Source organism: Schistocerca cancellata, chromosome 1, assembly GCF_023864275.1.
Source record: "Schistocerca cancellata isolate TAMUIC-IGC-003103 chromosome 1, iqSchCanc2.1, whole genome shotgun sequence".
Lineage (NCBI taxonomy): Eukaryota > Metazoa > Arthropoda > Insecta > Orthoptera > Acrididae > Schistocerca > Schistocerca cancellata.
The window spans coordinates 468,527,738-468,539,754 of record NC_064626.1 but is presented as its reverse complement, the minus strand read 5'-3'; the positions used below and the strand labels follow the sequence as shown (position 1 = coordinate 468,539,754).

The 12,017-nt window shown below is 39.9% G+C and overlaps 1 protein-coding gene and 1 long non-coding RNA gene across 2 annotated transcripts in view; one reads left to right on the top strand and one right to left on the bottom strand.

Moving 5' to 3' along the window:
- Positions 1-7,556, bottom strand: part of LOC126161659 (uncharacterized) — a 98,404-nt gene extending 90,848 nt beyond the window's left edge. The window contains exon 1 of the long non-coding RNA XR_007534941.1: positions 7,428-7,556. This is a non-coding gene — a long non-coding RNA (uncharacterized LOC126161659). The remainder of the gene's footprint in view (positions 1-7,427) is intronic.
- Positions 7,557-7,681: 125 nt separating this feature from the next.
- The window catches only part of LOC126177063 (ubiquitin carboxyl-terminal hydrolase 34), a 479,314-nt gene continuing 474,978 nt past the window's right edge, over positions 7,682-12,017 (top strand). The window contains exons 1-3 of the mRNA XM_049924303.1: positions 7,682-7,859; positions 8,812-8,911; positions 10,171-10,354. Coding sequence (XP_049780260.1) covers positions 7,817-7,859; positions 8,812-8,911; positions 10,171-10,354 — 327 coding nt within the window. The 5' untranslated portion in view covers positions 7,682-7,816. The remainder of the gene's footprint in view (positions 7,860-8,811; positions 8,912-10,170; positions 10,355-12,017) is intronic.

Sequence of the window (12,017 nt, the reverse complement as noted above, 5' to 3'; positions counted from 1 at the left end):
ACAATGCAGCAGAGGAAACCGGCTATTTTTCTCTGGATGCGAACCTGTTCGATTGGATAGTGTTGAACCTAATTTGTGTAAGGAGAACTTTCAGTACTGTACAAGCCAAGAATTCAACGCTACCAGGTCGACGAACTGGCTAACGCTAAAGGGCATACTGTAATCAGGCTTCCTCTGTACTCTGCTCATTTAAATCCGACTGTATCGCGGTAGATATGGAGGCTTCGCATCTTTATCATAAGAAAAAATATGCTCCTCTTTGCTTGCTATGATTTGGCAAAATCTGGTTTCGATACCTCACACTGTTTATGAGATACGAGGGATTTATGAATATTTCATTCTCACCTTTTCACTGGCGTGTGTGTTCGTGATGGAGACCTTTACATCCATTCCATTTTATCGACATTGCATATACATAGCGATATCCTTAAAGGTTTAAAGACTAACTCAATATGTTCTCTAAATATCATATGCATCAACTCCAAACGCAAATTCATAGCGACTACCCCCCACCGTTTTTCACTGTAACTAAGAATTTCTTTTAGTAGTTTAGCTAATACTGAAATATCACAGTAACTATGACCTTCAACGAAATGATACGGAATTCATCATGAAGCTATAAGATGTGCGAGACTCACTTTATTACCGTATAGTTTCTTTATGAGGACCTAGTTATCAGGAGAAAGAAAACTGGCGTTCTACGGATCAGAGCGTGGAATGTCAGATCCCTTAATCGGGCAGGTAGGTTAGAAAATTTAAAAAGGGGAATGGATTGGTTAAAGTTAGAGATAGTGGGATTTAGTGAAGTTCGGTGGCAGGAGGAACAAGACTTCTGGTCAGGTGAACACAGTGTTATAAATACAAAATCAAATAGGGGTAATGCAGGAGTAGATTTAATAATCAATAGGAAAATAGGAATGCGGATAAGCTACTACAAACAGCATAGTGAACGCATTATTGTGGCCAAGATAGATACGAAGCCCACGCCTACTACAGTAATACAAGTTTATATGCCAACTAGCTCCGCAGATGAAGAGATTGATGAAATGTATGACTAGATAAAAGAAATTATTCAGATAGTGAAGGGAGACTAAAATTTAATAGTCATGGGTGATTGGAACTCTAGAGTAGGAAAAGGAAGAGAAGGAAGCGTAATAGGTGAATATGGAATGGGAGTAAGGAATGAAAGAGGAAGCTGTCTGGTAGATTGTTGCATAGAGCATAACAATCACAGCTAACACTTGGTTCAAGAATCATGAAAGAAGGTTGTATACATGGAAGAAGCCTGGAGATACTGGAAGGTCTCAGACAGATTATACAGGGTGATTCAAAAAGAATACCACAACTTTAGGAATTTAAAACTCTGCAACGACAAAAGGCAGAGCTAAGCACTATCTGTCGGCGAATTAAGGGAGCTATAAAGTTTCATTTAGTTGTACATTTGTTCGCTTGAGGCGCTGTTGACTAGGCGTCAGCGTCAGTTGATGATGCTAAGATGGCAACCACTCAACAGAAAGCTTTTTGTGTGTATCTGGAGATTTTAGAGAATTGGCTGTTCCCTCAGCTCGAACAAGAAGCACAACAATTCATATTTCAGCAGGATGGAGCGCCACCACATTGGCACTTATCTGTCCGTAACTACCTGAACGTCAACTACCCGAGGCGATGGATCGGCCGCCAGGCAGCCCGTGACAGAGCACTTCATCACTGGCCTCCAAGAAGCCCTGATCTTACCCCCTGCGATTTTTTCTTATGGGGGTATGTTAAGGATATGGTGTTTCGGCCACCTCTCCCAGCCACCATTGATGATTTGAAACGAGAAATAACAGCAGCTATCCAAACTGTTACGCCTGATATGCTACAGAGACTGTGGAACGAGTTGGGAGTATCGGGTTGATATTGCTCGAGTGTCTGGAGGGGGCCATATTGAACATCTCTGAACTTGTTTTTTGAGTGAAAAAAAAAAACCTTTTTAAATACTCTTTGTAATGATGTATAACAGAAGGTTATATTATGTTTCTTTCATTAAATACACATTTTTAAAGTTGTGGTATTCTTTTTGAATCAACCTGTATAATGGTGCGACAAAGATTCAGGCACCACGTTTTAAATTGTAAGACATTTCCAGGGGCCGATGTGGACTCTGACCACAATCTATTGGTTATGAACTGCAGATTGAAACTGAAGAAACTGCAAAAAGGTGGGAATTTGAGGAGATGGGACCTGGATAAACTGACAGAACCAGAGGTTGTACAGAGTTTCAGGGAGAGCATAAGGGAACAATTGACAGGAATGGGGGAAAGAAATACAGTAGAAGAAGAATGGGTAGCTTTGAGAGTTGAAACAGTGAAGGTAGCAGAGGATCAAGTAGGTAAAAAGATGAGGGCTAATAGAAATCCTTGGGTAACAGAAGAGATATTGAATTTAATTGGTGAAAGGTGAAAATAAAAAAAATGCAGTAAATGAAGCAGGCAAAAAGGAATACAAACGTCTCAAAATGAGATCGACAGGAAGAGCAAAATGGCTAAGCAGGGTTGGCTAGAGGACAAATATGAGGATGTAGAGGCACATATCACTAGGGTAAGATAGATACTGCCTAGAGGAAAATTAAAGAGACCTTTGGAGAAAAGAGAACCACTTGCATGAATATCAAGAGCTCAGATGGAAACCCAGTTCTAAGCAAAGAAGGGAAAGCGGAAAGGTGGAAGGGGTATATAGAGGGTCTATACAAGGGCCATGTTCTTGAGGACAATATTATAGAAATGGAAGAGAATGTAGACGAAGATGAAATAGGAGATATGATACTGCGTGAAGAGTTTGACAGAACACTGAAAGATCTAAGTCGAAACAAGGCCCCGGGAGTAGACAACATTCCATTAGAACTACTGACAGCCTTGAGAGAGCGAGTCCTGACAAAACTCTACCATCTGGTGAGACAGGCGAAATACCCACAGACTTCAAGAAGAATATAATAATTCCAATCCCAAAGAAAGCAGGTGTTACCGAACTATCAGTTTAATAAGTCACAGCTGCAAAACACTAACACGAATTATTTACAGACGAATGGAAAAATTGGTAGAAGCCGACCTCGAGGAAGATCAGTTTGGATTCCGTAGAAATACTGGAACACGTGAGGCAATACTGACCCTACGACTTACCTTAGAAAATAGATTAAGGAAAGGCAAACCTACGGTTTTAGCATTTGTAGACTTAGAGAAAGCTTTTGACAATGTTGACTAGAATAGTCCCTTTCAAATTATGAAGGTTGCAGGGGTCAAATATACGGAGTGAAAGGCTATTTACAATTTGTACAGAAACCAGATGACAGTTATAAGAGTTTAGGGGCATGAAAGGGAAGCATTGGTTGGGAAGGGAGTGAGACAGGGCTGTAGCCTATCCCCGATGTTATTCCATCTGTATATTGAGCAAGCAGTAAAGGAAACAAAAGAAAAATTCGGAGTACGAATTAAAATTCATGGAGAAGAAATAAAAACCTTGAGGTTCGCCGATGATATTGTAATTCTGTCAGAGACAGCAAATGACCTGGAAGAGCAGCTGAACGGAATGAACCATGTCTTGAAAGGAGGATATTAGATGAACATCAACAAAAGCAAAACGAGGATAATGGAATGTAGTCGAATTAAATCGGGTGATGCTGCGGGAATTAGATTAAGAAATGAGACGCTATTTGAGGAGCAAAATAACTGATGGTCGAAGTAGAGAGGCTATAAAATTTAGACTGGCAATGGCAAGGAAAGCGTTTATGAAGAAATTTTTTTAACATCAAGTATAGATTTAAGTGTCAGGAAGTGGTTTCTGAAAGTATTTGTATGGAGTGTAGCCATGTATGGAAATGAAACGTGGACGATAAATAGTTTGGACAAGAAGAGAATAGAAGCTTTCGAAATGTGGTACTACAGAAGAATGCTGAAGATTAGATGAGTAGATCACATAACTAATGAGGAGGTATTTAATAGAACTGGAGAGAAGAGAAATTTGTGGCACAACTTGACTAGAAGAAGGCATCCGTTGGTATGGCATATTCTGAGGCATCAAGGGATCACCAATTTAGTATTCGAGGGCAGCGTGGAGGGTAAAAATCGTAGAGGGAGACCAAGAGGTGAACACACTAAACAGATTCAGAAGGATGTATGTTGCAGTAGGTACTGGGAGATGATGAAGCTTGCACAGAATAGAGTAGCATGGAGAGCTGCATCAAACCAGTCTCTGGACTGAAGACCACACCAACAGTTTCTTTAAACTCGTTTGAGAAATATTGCAGATCGGCCCGCTTGTGCGGCTGACGGTATAAGCTACGTTTTACTAGTTGCGGGAATTTGTCGGAGTGTGCTGCGGAATACGCTTGCGTCTTCCGCTGTGCGATGCGGATCGCAGGGTGGTGCGTGAAACGTTTTCCTAGGCGCGACGCGGTGCGCGTCAGAACCTAAAAAATGAAACTTTTTTAGGATTTCGAAACTACACCTGATCGAGTGATACGAGAACTACCTCCTGATACCTTTCAGGAATTCAATGAAAATTTTGTGCTATTAAAATAGATAAATATTTAAGATTTTAAGGAAAGTTGATTTTTTGCGCTACTCTATATTTATCACGCCGTATCTCCTAAACTAAGTGTCGTACAACAAAACCTTTTAGTTGCCTTCAATAGTATATCTCGATAACGTCTGCAAAAGTTCTCGCCAATAGATTCGGTAATAGGAAAGTAATAAATTAAAATGTAGCGTCTGACGCGGAACTTTTACCAAACCTACGTCCAAAATGTAGTAAGCGACATACTTTTTCCCGTTACATTTTTTGTAGGGGGTGAAAGCGAGAAAACGTTTCGGAAAAGTTTTAAATAATTTTTACAATTTGTTGGAAGTCGGTGGGTGCTATAGTTTCTCCTAGACGCGAGCAGTTTCGTGCGGTTCGTTGGCGCACTGCGAGGAGCATGGCAGTAGCAGCGGAGACAGTTCCAAACATGCAGCGCAGTGCTCGAGCCAAAAACAGTTAATTTTGGAACTCCGAAAGTACATGGAAGTTAGGGAAGATAAGGACTGTATGCTAATGGAAAGAGAACTCCGGAAGCGCAATGCAGTGAGACGAATGTTCTTGCATCGTGAAGAAGGAGCATAGAAAACTTTAGTTACGAAACATTTACTCGCTGATGCAGATAAGTTTGTGGCATTTTTTCATATTCACACTAAACCACTTTAATTATTTTCTTTCGTTAATTGAAGACAAACTGAGAAGTAATTCCTGTAACCGAGTGGCAAAATGTATTGGACATAATAATGGTGTGTGGTAGAAGTTACTTTCGGTATCACTATCTGATGCCTTCAACCCTGTTCCACTCGCGAATGGTTTTATTCATTTTTCTTCCGATCTCTGACCAAATTAAGTTTTTTTTTCTCATTTGATTTTTCCACTCGGCGTCGGCCATATTCCACAAAATTTGCTTTTCAGAAACCAGTTCGACAAGTTGCTCATCCTCTGAGGCAGAGAAGCGGTCAACCGACATTTCTGGTGATTGTATAACAACTCTTAAAAATTGTCTGTTGCCTGTGCGCGCGAAAAAAAACATTGGAGCTGTCGTCTTGCTGCTGCTGCCGCCCAGCTGCGACGTGCGGGACAGAGCCTCCCAAAGCACGCAAGCGTTTCTCGCAGGCGGAGCCCGCTGCGGCACTGCGTTGTCCGCACCCTAGGAAAACTGTCTCGTATGTTTGCATTGTGCGAGTGAGCAGCGGGATCTCGAACGTGTTTTACGCAGCAAGCTGCGGGAAATTCCCTCAGCTAGGAAAACGCAGCTGTACGCACCGAGCAAACGTGGCGTTATCGTCGCCAGCGCACGCTGGCAATTACGCTTCCTCCCCTCGCTCTGCACCGAACTGTCAAAGTAACAACTAATTTTAAACGCATTATAGGTCGTTCTTCGAAGTACTGTTCATAAAATGGAGTAACAATTTGCTGAACAACCATAAGCACACCATCGCTTTGTTGTGAGTCTTAGCTGTCCTTTACCGCTGTTCGATAAGCGCGGTGTCACCAAACGTTAGAGAAATGAACTATCTCGTCTCCCGCTGCTGCAGTTGCCGCCGCCCCCCCCCCCCTGAGTTTCCTAAGGCAGCACCAACGAAGGGCACGAAAGGACAGCTGAACCCCCTCCACCTCCCCCACAATCACCATGAAAAAGGTGTTCGCACCCCGAACTTGCATCCTGTTGCCCTGCAGGCAGGCATATCGACTCAGCGTCAGTATGAAGAAACCCACAGTACTTAATCTATAGTGTTATGTATGAAGTGTTCCCAGTGCCTTTTATAGTGAAATAGCCGCGACACTAACGAGTACTCCCCCTCCCGCCATCCAACGCACTTCAGATACTCGGTGCGCTTTAGTTTCCCGACACACACATCTGGCGTTGTGCACAACGCAATGTAAATACGGAACTGCAATGACTAAGATTTTATACAGTTGTCGGTCTCGAAAGGTGTTAAAATTCATGTAACACGCCTTCTTTTCGCTTACGGTCAAGAACAATGGTTTCGATTGTTGGCACGTTTGCTATTATTGCTGTTATTCCTTCTTTCTGCTGTAGGAAATAACCGTTGCGTTGTAAAAAGACATATGGTACAAAAATGATATTACGTGAAATTTAACATATTGAATTCTAAAGAGTGAATAAGATCCTTCGTGAAGTAATACAACAAACAAAATTTTCGAAATGCTTATCCTCCTATAACATTCGTATAACTTCTTTCATTTCAGTTTGTTCTTGTTAAACACTTTTGGCATATTTCGTGTATTTGCCATAAATTACATATTCGTGGTTGAGTGGCAAAGGAAGACTAGCGTTCAACGTCGCTACAACAACGGTGAGATTAGTTACGAAGCACCAGCTCAGCTAGGGAAAGACGTGGAAGAAAATCGAACGTACACTGTCAAATGTCTCATACTGTCACTCACCACAATCTACTTAGTAAAATCACGGAGAACCCAAATCTGGCTGGGCGTCCTCCCGAATACGACCCAGTGTCTAAGCACTGCGCCAGTTAGCTCCGTTCGAAAGCAAAATTTAGGCAGCACGATACGTAACTGAATTTAGTAAAATTGATTAGAGGCCGCAGTCTGGACTGCGTGTTTACGTCTATACAGTGCAAGCTACTTCGTCAGAAAAGCAAACTGTGGATGTTTGCATTTCGCCTGCTGCCACCTCGAATATCGTCAATGCGGGGAACTTTATTTTTTCTATTTTCTGTTTGAGTTTGCGCGACTATAACTTTCTCGTGTGGAGAAAAAAATTCAAAGTTTGGCGGCTTGATACTCCACGGAATAAGAAAATGCAAACAGAATTAATTACAATACGAAGATTTAAACGAAATCAACAAATGCGGTTATATATATTTTTGCTAACAGTATCAACTACTCACCCGAATGAACCCCTACCAACCACACGGATTTCTCGATAACATTCCATGCCTACTGCTCATGCTGTAATGAGCTTGTTTACCATATCCGCACACACACACATTGAGTGATCCGTACAGTGGCTGTCAATGTAAATGTAGCTGACTAGAGAGAATCGACAATACGGCTATTGGCGAACCTGGAATTCCCTTCGTTTTGTCTCTGGAAAGAAACTGAAAATGGTATACAATCTTTGGGAGAAGATTGAATATGGCGCTATGTTGGTTGTGTTACTGTTTAGTGTGACGTAAAGACGCTCACACTTCAATGAAAAACACAAAAATATATACTAATTTAATCTGAATGCATTTTAACAACACTATAGTATTTACCTGAGTGTGTTTTACGTAAGATGTGTGATGTATGTGCTGATTTCTTGGATCTCTTACAAATATGTAAGTTATCGGGCATATACTTTTAACGATTACATTGTTTTTAAATCTGTAGGAGATTGTCTAAGTTATCCGACAGTTACATTGGACAACGTAATAAGTGAAAATATTTCGGTCGAGTTAATCTTTGGTGTAATATTCCCTAAAGTGCAATTGTTAGTAGTCGCTTTGTAGAAGACGGAAACCAAAACAACACAGGAAGATACTTGATGAAACTAGCTAAGTACTTCTATTACACTTTGTTATCTACCGGTATTTTTGAAGTGAAGCATAGGACGTGAAATTTCATTCAGAATGTTATCTTTTTCGCTTTTTTCTTACTATCTGCGAAACATTGCACTATACATAAACGACATCCATTGTTAATTCAAGTTGTCACAAATACTGTGTTTATAGCGGTAATGAGGATATTACATCCAGTAAAAGTGAGTGTATGTTCAGTTTATCTGTCGGCTAACATCAAAACGTCGTATCTGTTTGACAGTTCTTCGCGAGCGGACGAATATCACATGGACAGCTGCTGACAGTTGATACTTAGATGATGTTGCAATGTGCTTAATACTGAAGTGCGAGCTGTAGTTATCGCTATACAACTTTTGTACACACAATCGCGCGCAGTACGTTTAATGTGTTCCAAAGCGCAGTTTTTCATAGGCTATAGGAAAAGTGTTTATGGATAGAAATATCGAGCTGTGTTTAGGTCCTCAGCGACTGGTATGGGTTGATTGAAAACATTTACTTACCACAGTGACACCCATAAATTTATAACCACGCAAAAAAGAAAAAAAAATGTGGTAATGCAGCCGAAACTTCTGTGTGTTTGTCGTGTTTGGAATCATATGGATATTTCATCATTTTTCTCTTCGGATTTGTTACCTCTGACAAGTGCAATGTAAATAAAACTCTTTATTCTGTATATTTGTCAGTTCTAATGCCTGTATAAAAATTCTTGCAGATGATGGCAGAATTACAAACAAAGAATCAGATGAACGCCCCTCATTTGAAAAGGAAGAAGTGGACACAGTTTTTCAGTACATACAAGCGTGGCCACAGAGGTAAGAGCAACTGGAAATGTGATAAGCAATGTCTATGTTCTGTATGTAAACATTTTAACATGTAAACTGATGGACAATATTTGATTGTTTTTGAGTATTGTGTGGGGGAGAACTTGGTTTTTGAATTTTATTTATATATTTTTGACTTGGATGGTCTGTTAATGAACTTTTTCGTGTGCACAGCTGTAGGCCTACATAATTCATTTGATCTGTATGTAAATCTGTCAGATACCACATTGAGCTGGTTTGTTATACTGTCAGTTTCATATGTTTTGTTTGTACACTGCCTACTTCCTGTTTATTTCTTATGTTGTTTAACTTTTGCTGACAACAACAAAACATTAATTTCATTTTAATTGGTATCTTAGGCTTGGTTTGCAACAGTCTAGGAGTTGATGATGGGGCAAGAAATACTTTGATCAGAAATTGGATGCTGTAATAGGAGATGAGATTTGTATGTTCTTATTTTTCCACGAGTTCAAGTCAATGTAAAATTTTTAAATCAAACAATGGAAAATCCAGGATGGAATGTAACAATATAATGAAAAGAAAGTTGCTACTCACCATATAGTGGAGATGCTGAGTCACAGTTTTGTGTGTGTGTGTGTGTGTGTGTGTGTGTGTGTGTGTGTGTGTGCAACTCAGCACCTCCACTATATGGTGAGTTGCAACTTTCCTTTTCATTATACTGTAAAATTTTTAAACGTTAGATTTTGTTAATTTGGAATCAATCAACTTTGTTGGTTCACGCAATCAGTTCTTGCCATTGGATGTTTTGGGTCTTAGCAACCAAGGCTCTGAAGTGAGAGATATTTACAGTTATACTAGTGGCAGCAATCGCATACCTTTATCACTTACTGTATGTCATCTGTGTGGAGTTCTGAAGATGCTGTCACTGGTTATAATCGACATATGGATTAAACATATAGAAACATGTGCAGATGTATCTAGCTTACAAACCATTGGACTTATGTTGTCAACAACAGAATGGCAGCTGTGGTAGGTTTACAGAAATTGTTGTGAGGAAACAAGAACCTATGTATCAGCAGAAGATGGAGCACATGCTTTGCAACATATTACATTTAATGAAAAAATGGATGAGAAAATAGTGGTTGTTTGTGCCATTTTCAGTCCCATCATTACCAGTTTAATAAAATAACAGATGCCAGTGTATCGAAAGTTTCAAATAAGCAGCTATGGAGTTCCGTTCTTGCTTATTGATTTTCAATGTATTTTGGTATGTTGTTTCACTCTTACAGGCAATGCACTTGCTGTTTCCGAGATGGCAAAAATTTTGATCGTTTCAATTGGCTGACACAAGGGGTGGTTCTGTTAAGTGTTGCACAGTTGAAAGAAATGAGTGTGTCTGCTGATCCTGCTGCCTCTGGAAGGTCAGGATGGACATTGGCTGACCGTGAAAGATTGATGCATTTGCTGTCTAAGGTAATTCTGCATTTATTTTACTTTTGATTTTTGTGTTGTACTTGTGAACTGAGCAAGGACACATTTTGAGGACAATCCAGATTTAGGTTTCCCTTCATTTTTCTAAGTCACACAAAACAAATACAGTTACGGTTTCTTTGAAAAGAACCTGGCTGATTTCTTTTCCCTAACCTCTAGTGGTCCTAGCATGTGTTCCCATCTATAATGATCTCTTGGGGTCAATGGAAGTATCCGATTCCACTCGTCTGCTTTGACCAGTGACGTAATGGTATTGTGGTGTTTGACGTTGAGTTGGTTGTGTTTGTAGATGTCGTGTTGCTGTATTTGATTGTGCCCTGTGGTGGTGGATGTGGATGTGCTGAGTTTAACATGTGGTATTTGGTGCATTTCAGTTTTGTTTGTTATCGTGCTAAAGTGGTTTTGAGTTTAGGTAGTTGGTGCGATAACGTGGGTGCGTTTGTGTGAGGGTGTGTTTGCACACGTGTATGTGTGTGTGGGGGGGGGGGGGCGCACGCATGTACGCGTGCGTTGGCCAACCTAGGTGGTATTGCCAGAGGCTTTTGTTGGTAAGTACTTTTTGTTTTTGTTTTATTCTATAGTAATTGTGATGTTTTGTCTGTTGTATATTTATGACAGGTCGGTTGTGTTTTATTTCATGGAATGGGCATGAGGTATTTCGGTTTTTGAGTTGTTGGTGTTTTGGTTCCACTTTTCGGAGTTGTAGGAATGAATTTTTGGTATCGACAGCTGTGGTTGAGCTATATATGTCAAGAGAAATGTCCGATTCCACTTTTTGTGGTTGTAGGTTGATTTTTTTGGTATTGATGGTTGCAACTGAGCTAATTGATGTATGGAAATGTCAGATTCCTGTGGTTTTGTTGGTGTAGCAGAGTGTTTAATTTTAATTTTTTTGTATTATTTGTTTTAAGATGGTTCAGTGTTTTTTATTGTTATATATTTAGCTTGTGCCCGCCCTAATCTCCCAATTTTTTTATGGTTGTCCCATTAGTTCCATTTCATTTTTGGAGTGAGACGTTATTTTGTCATTTTTATTTTTGTTTGCGTTTGTTGGAGCGTGTATGTAGTGATGTCATTGTCGCCGTATTGTATACGCTGCAACTAGCCATTTCCGCCACGTTGATGACATCATGGGTCAAAGCAGATGGGTGAAATCGGACGCTTCTGTAAATCCATCTCTTGGATCTTAAACACTAATTTTCCTTCCCTGGTATTTGTGGAATCGCTCAAACAACTATCATAAAGTACCATACTGGTGTTACTGTTATTATTGGTGTAGATTGCATAGTAGAAGTCCCAAAAGTTCATCAAATTCAGAGGTAACCTGTAATTCTAAAGTGATAGGCACCCTGAAATTTATTGATATTTAATTCTTTTTAATGAGAATGCAAACAGTTAACATTTCCCCATTCAAAATCTACCTGAAAATTAGTAAATTTGATGAAACATTGCTGCAGGTTGATGGTGTTAAAACAACTGGTGGTAACCCAGAGGGATTTCGTCACATATATTATAGGTTTAGGTATTTTCAGCTTATCTCTTTGACAAGAATACATAAAGTTATGTGAGAAGATTCAGATTATTGCCTGTTTCAGTATTCAGTTTAAATTATCTGTCTTTTTTGTTTGCTGTTTACTGGTGTTTC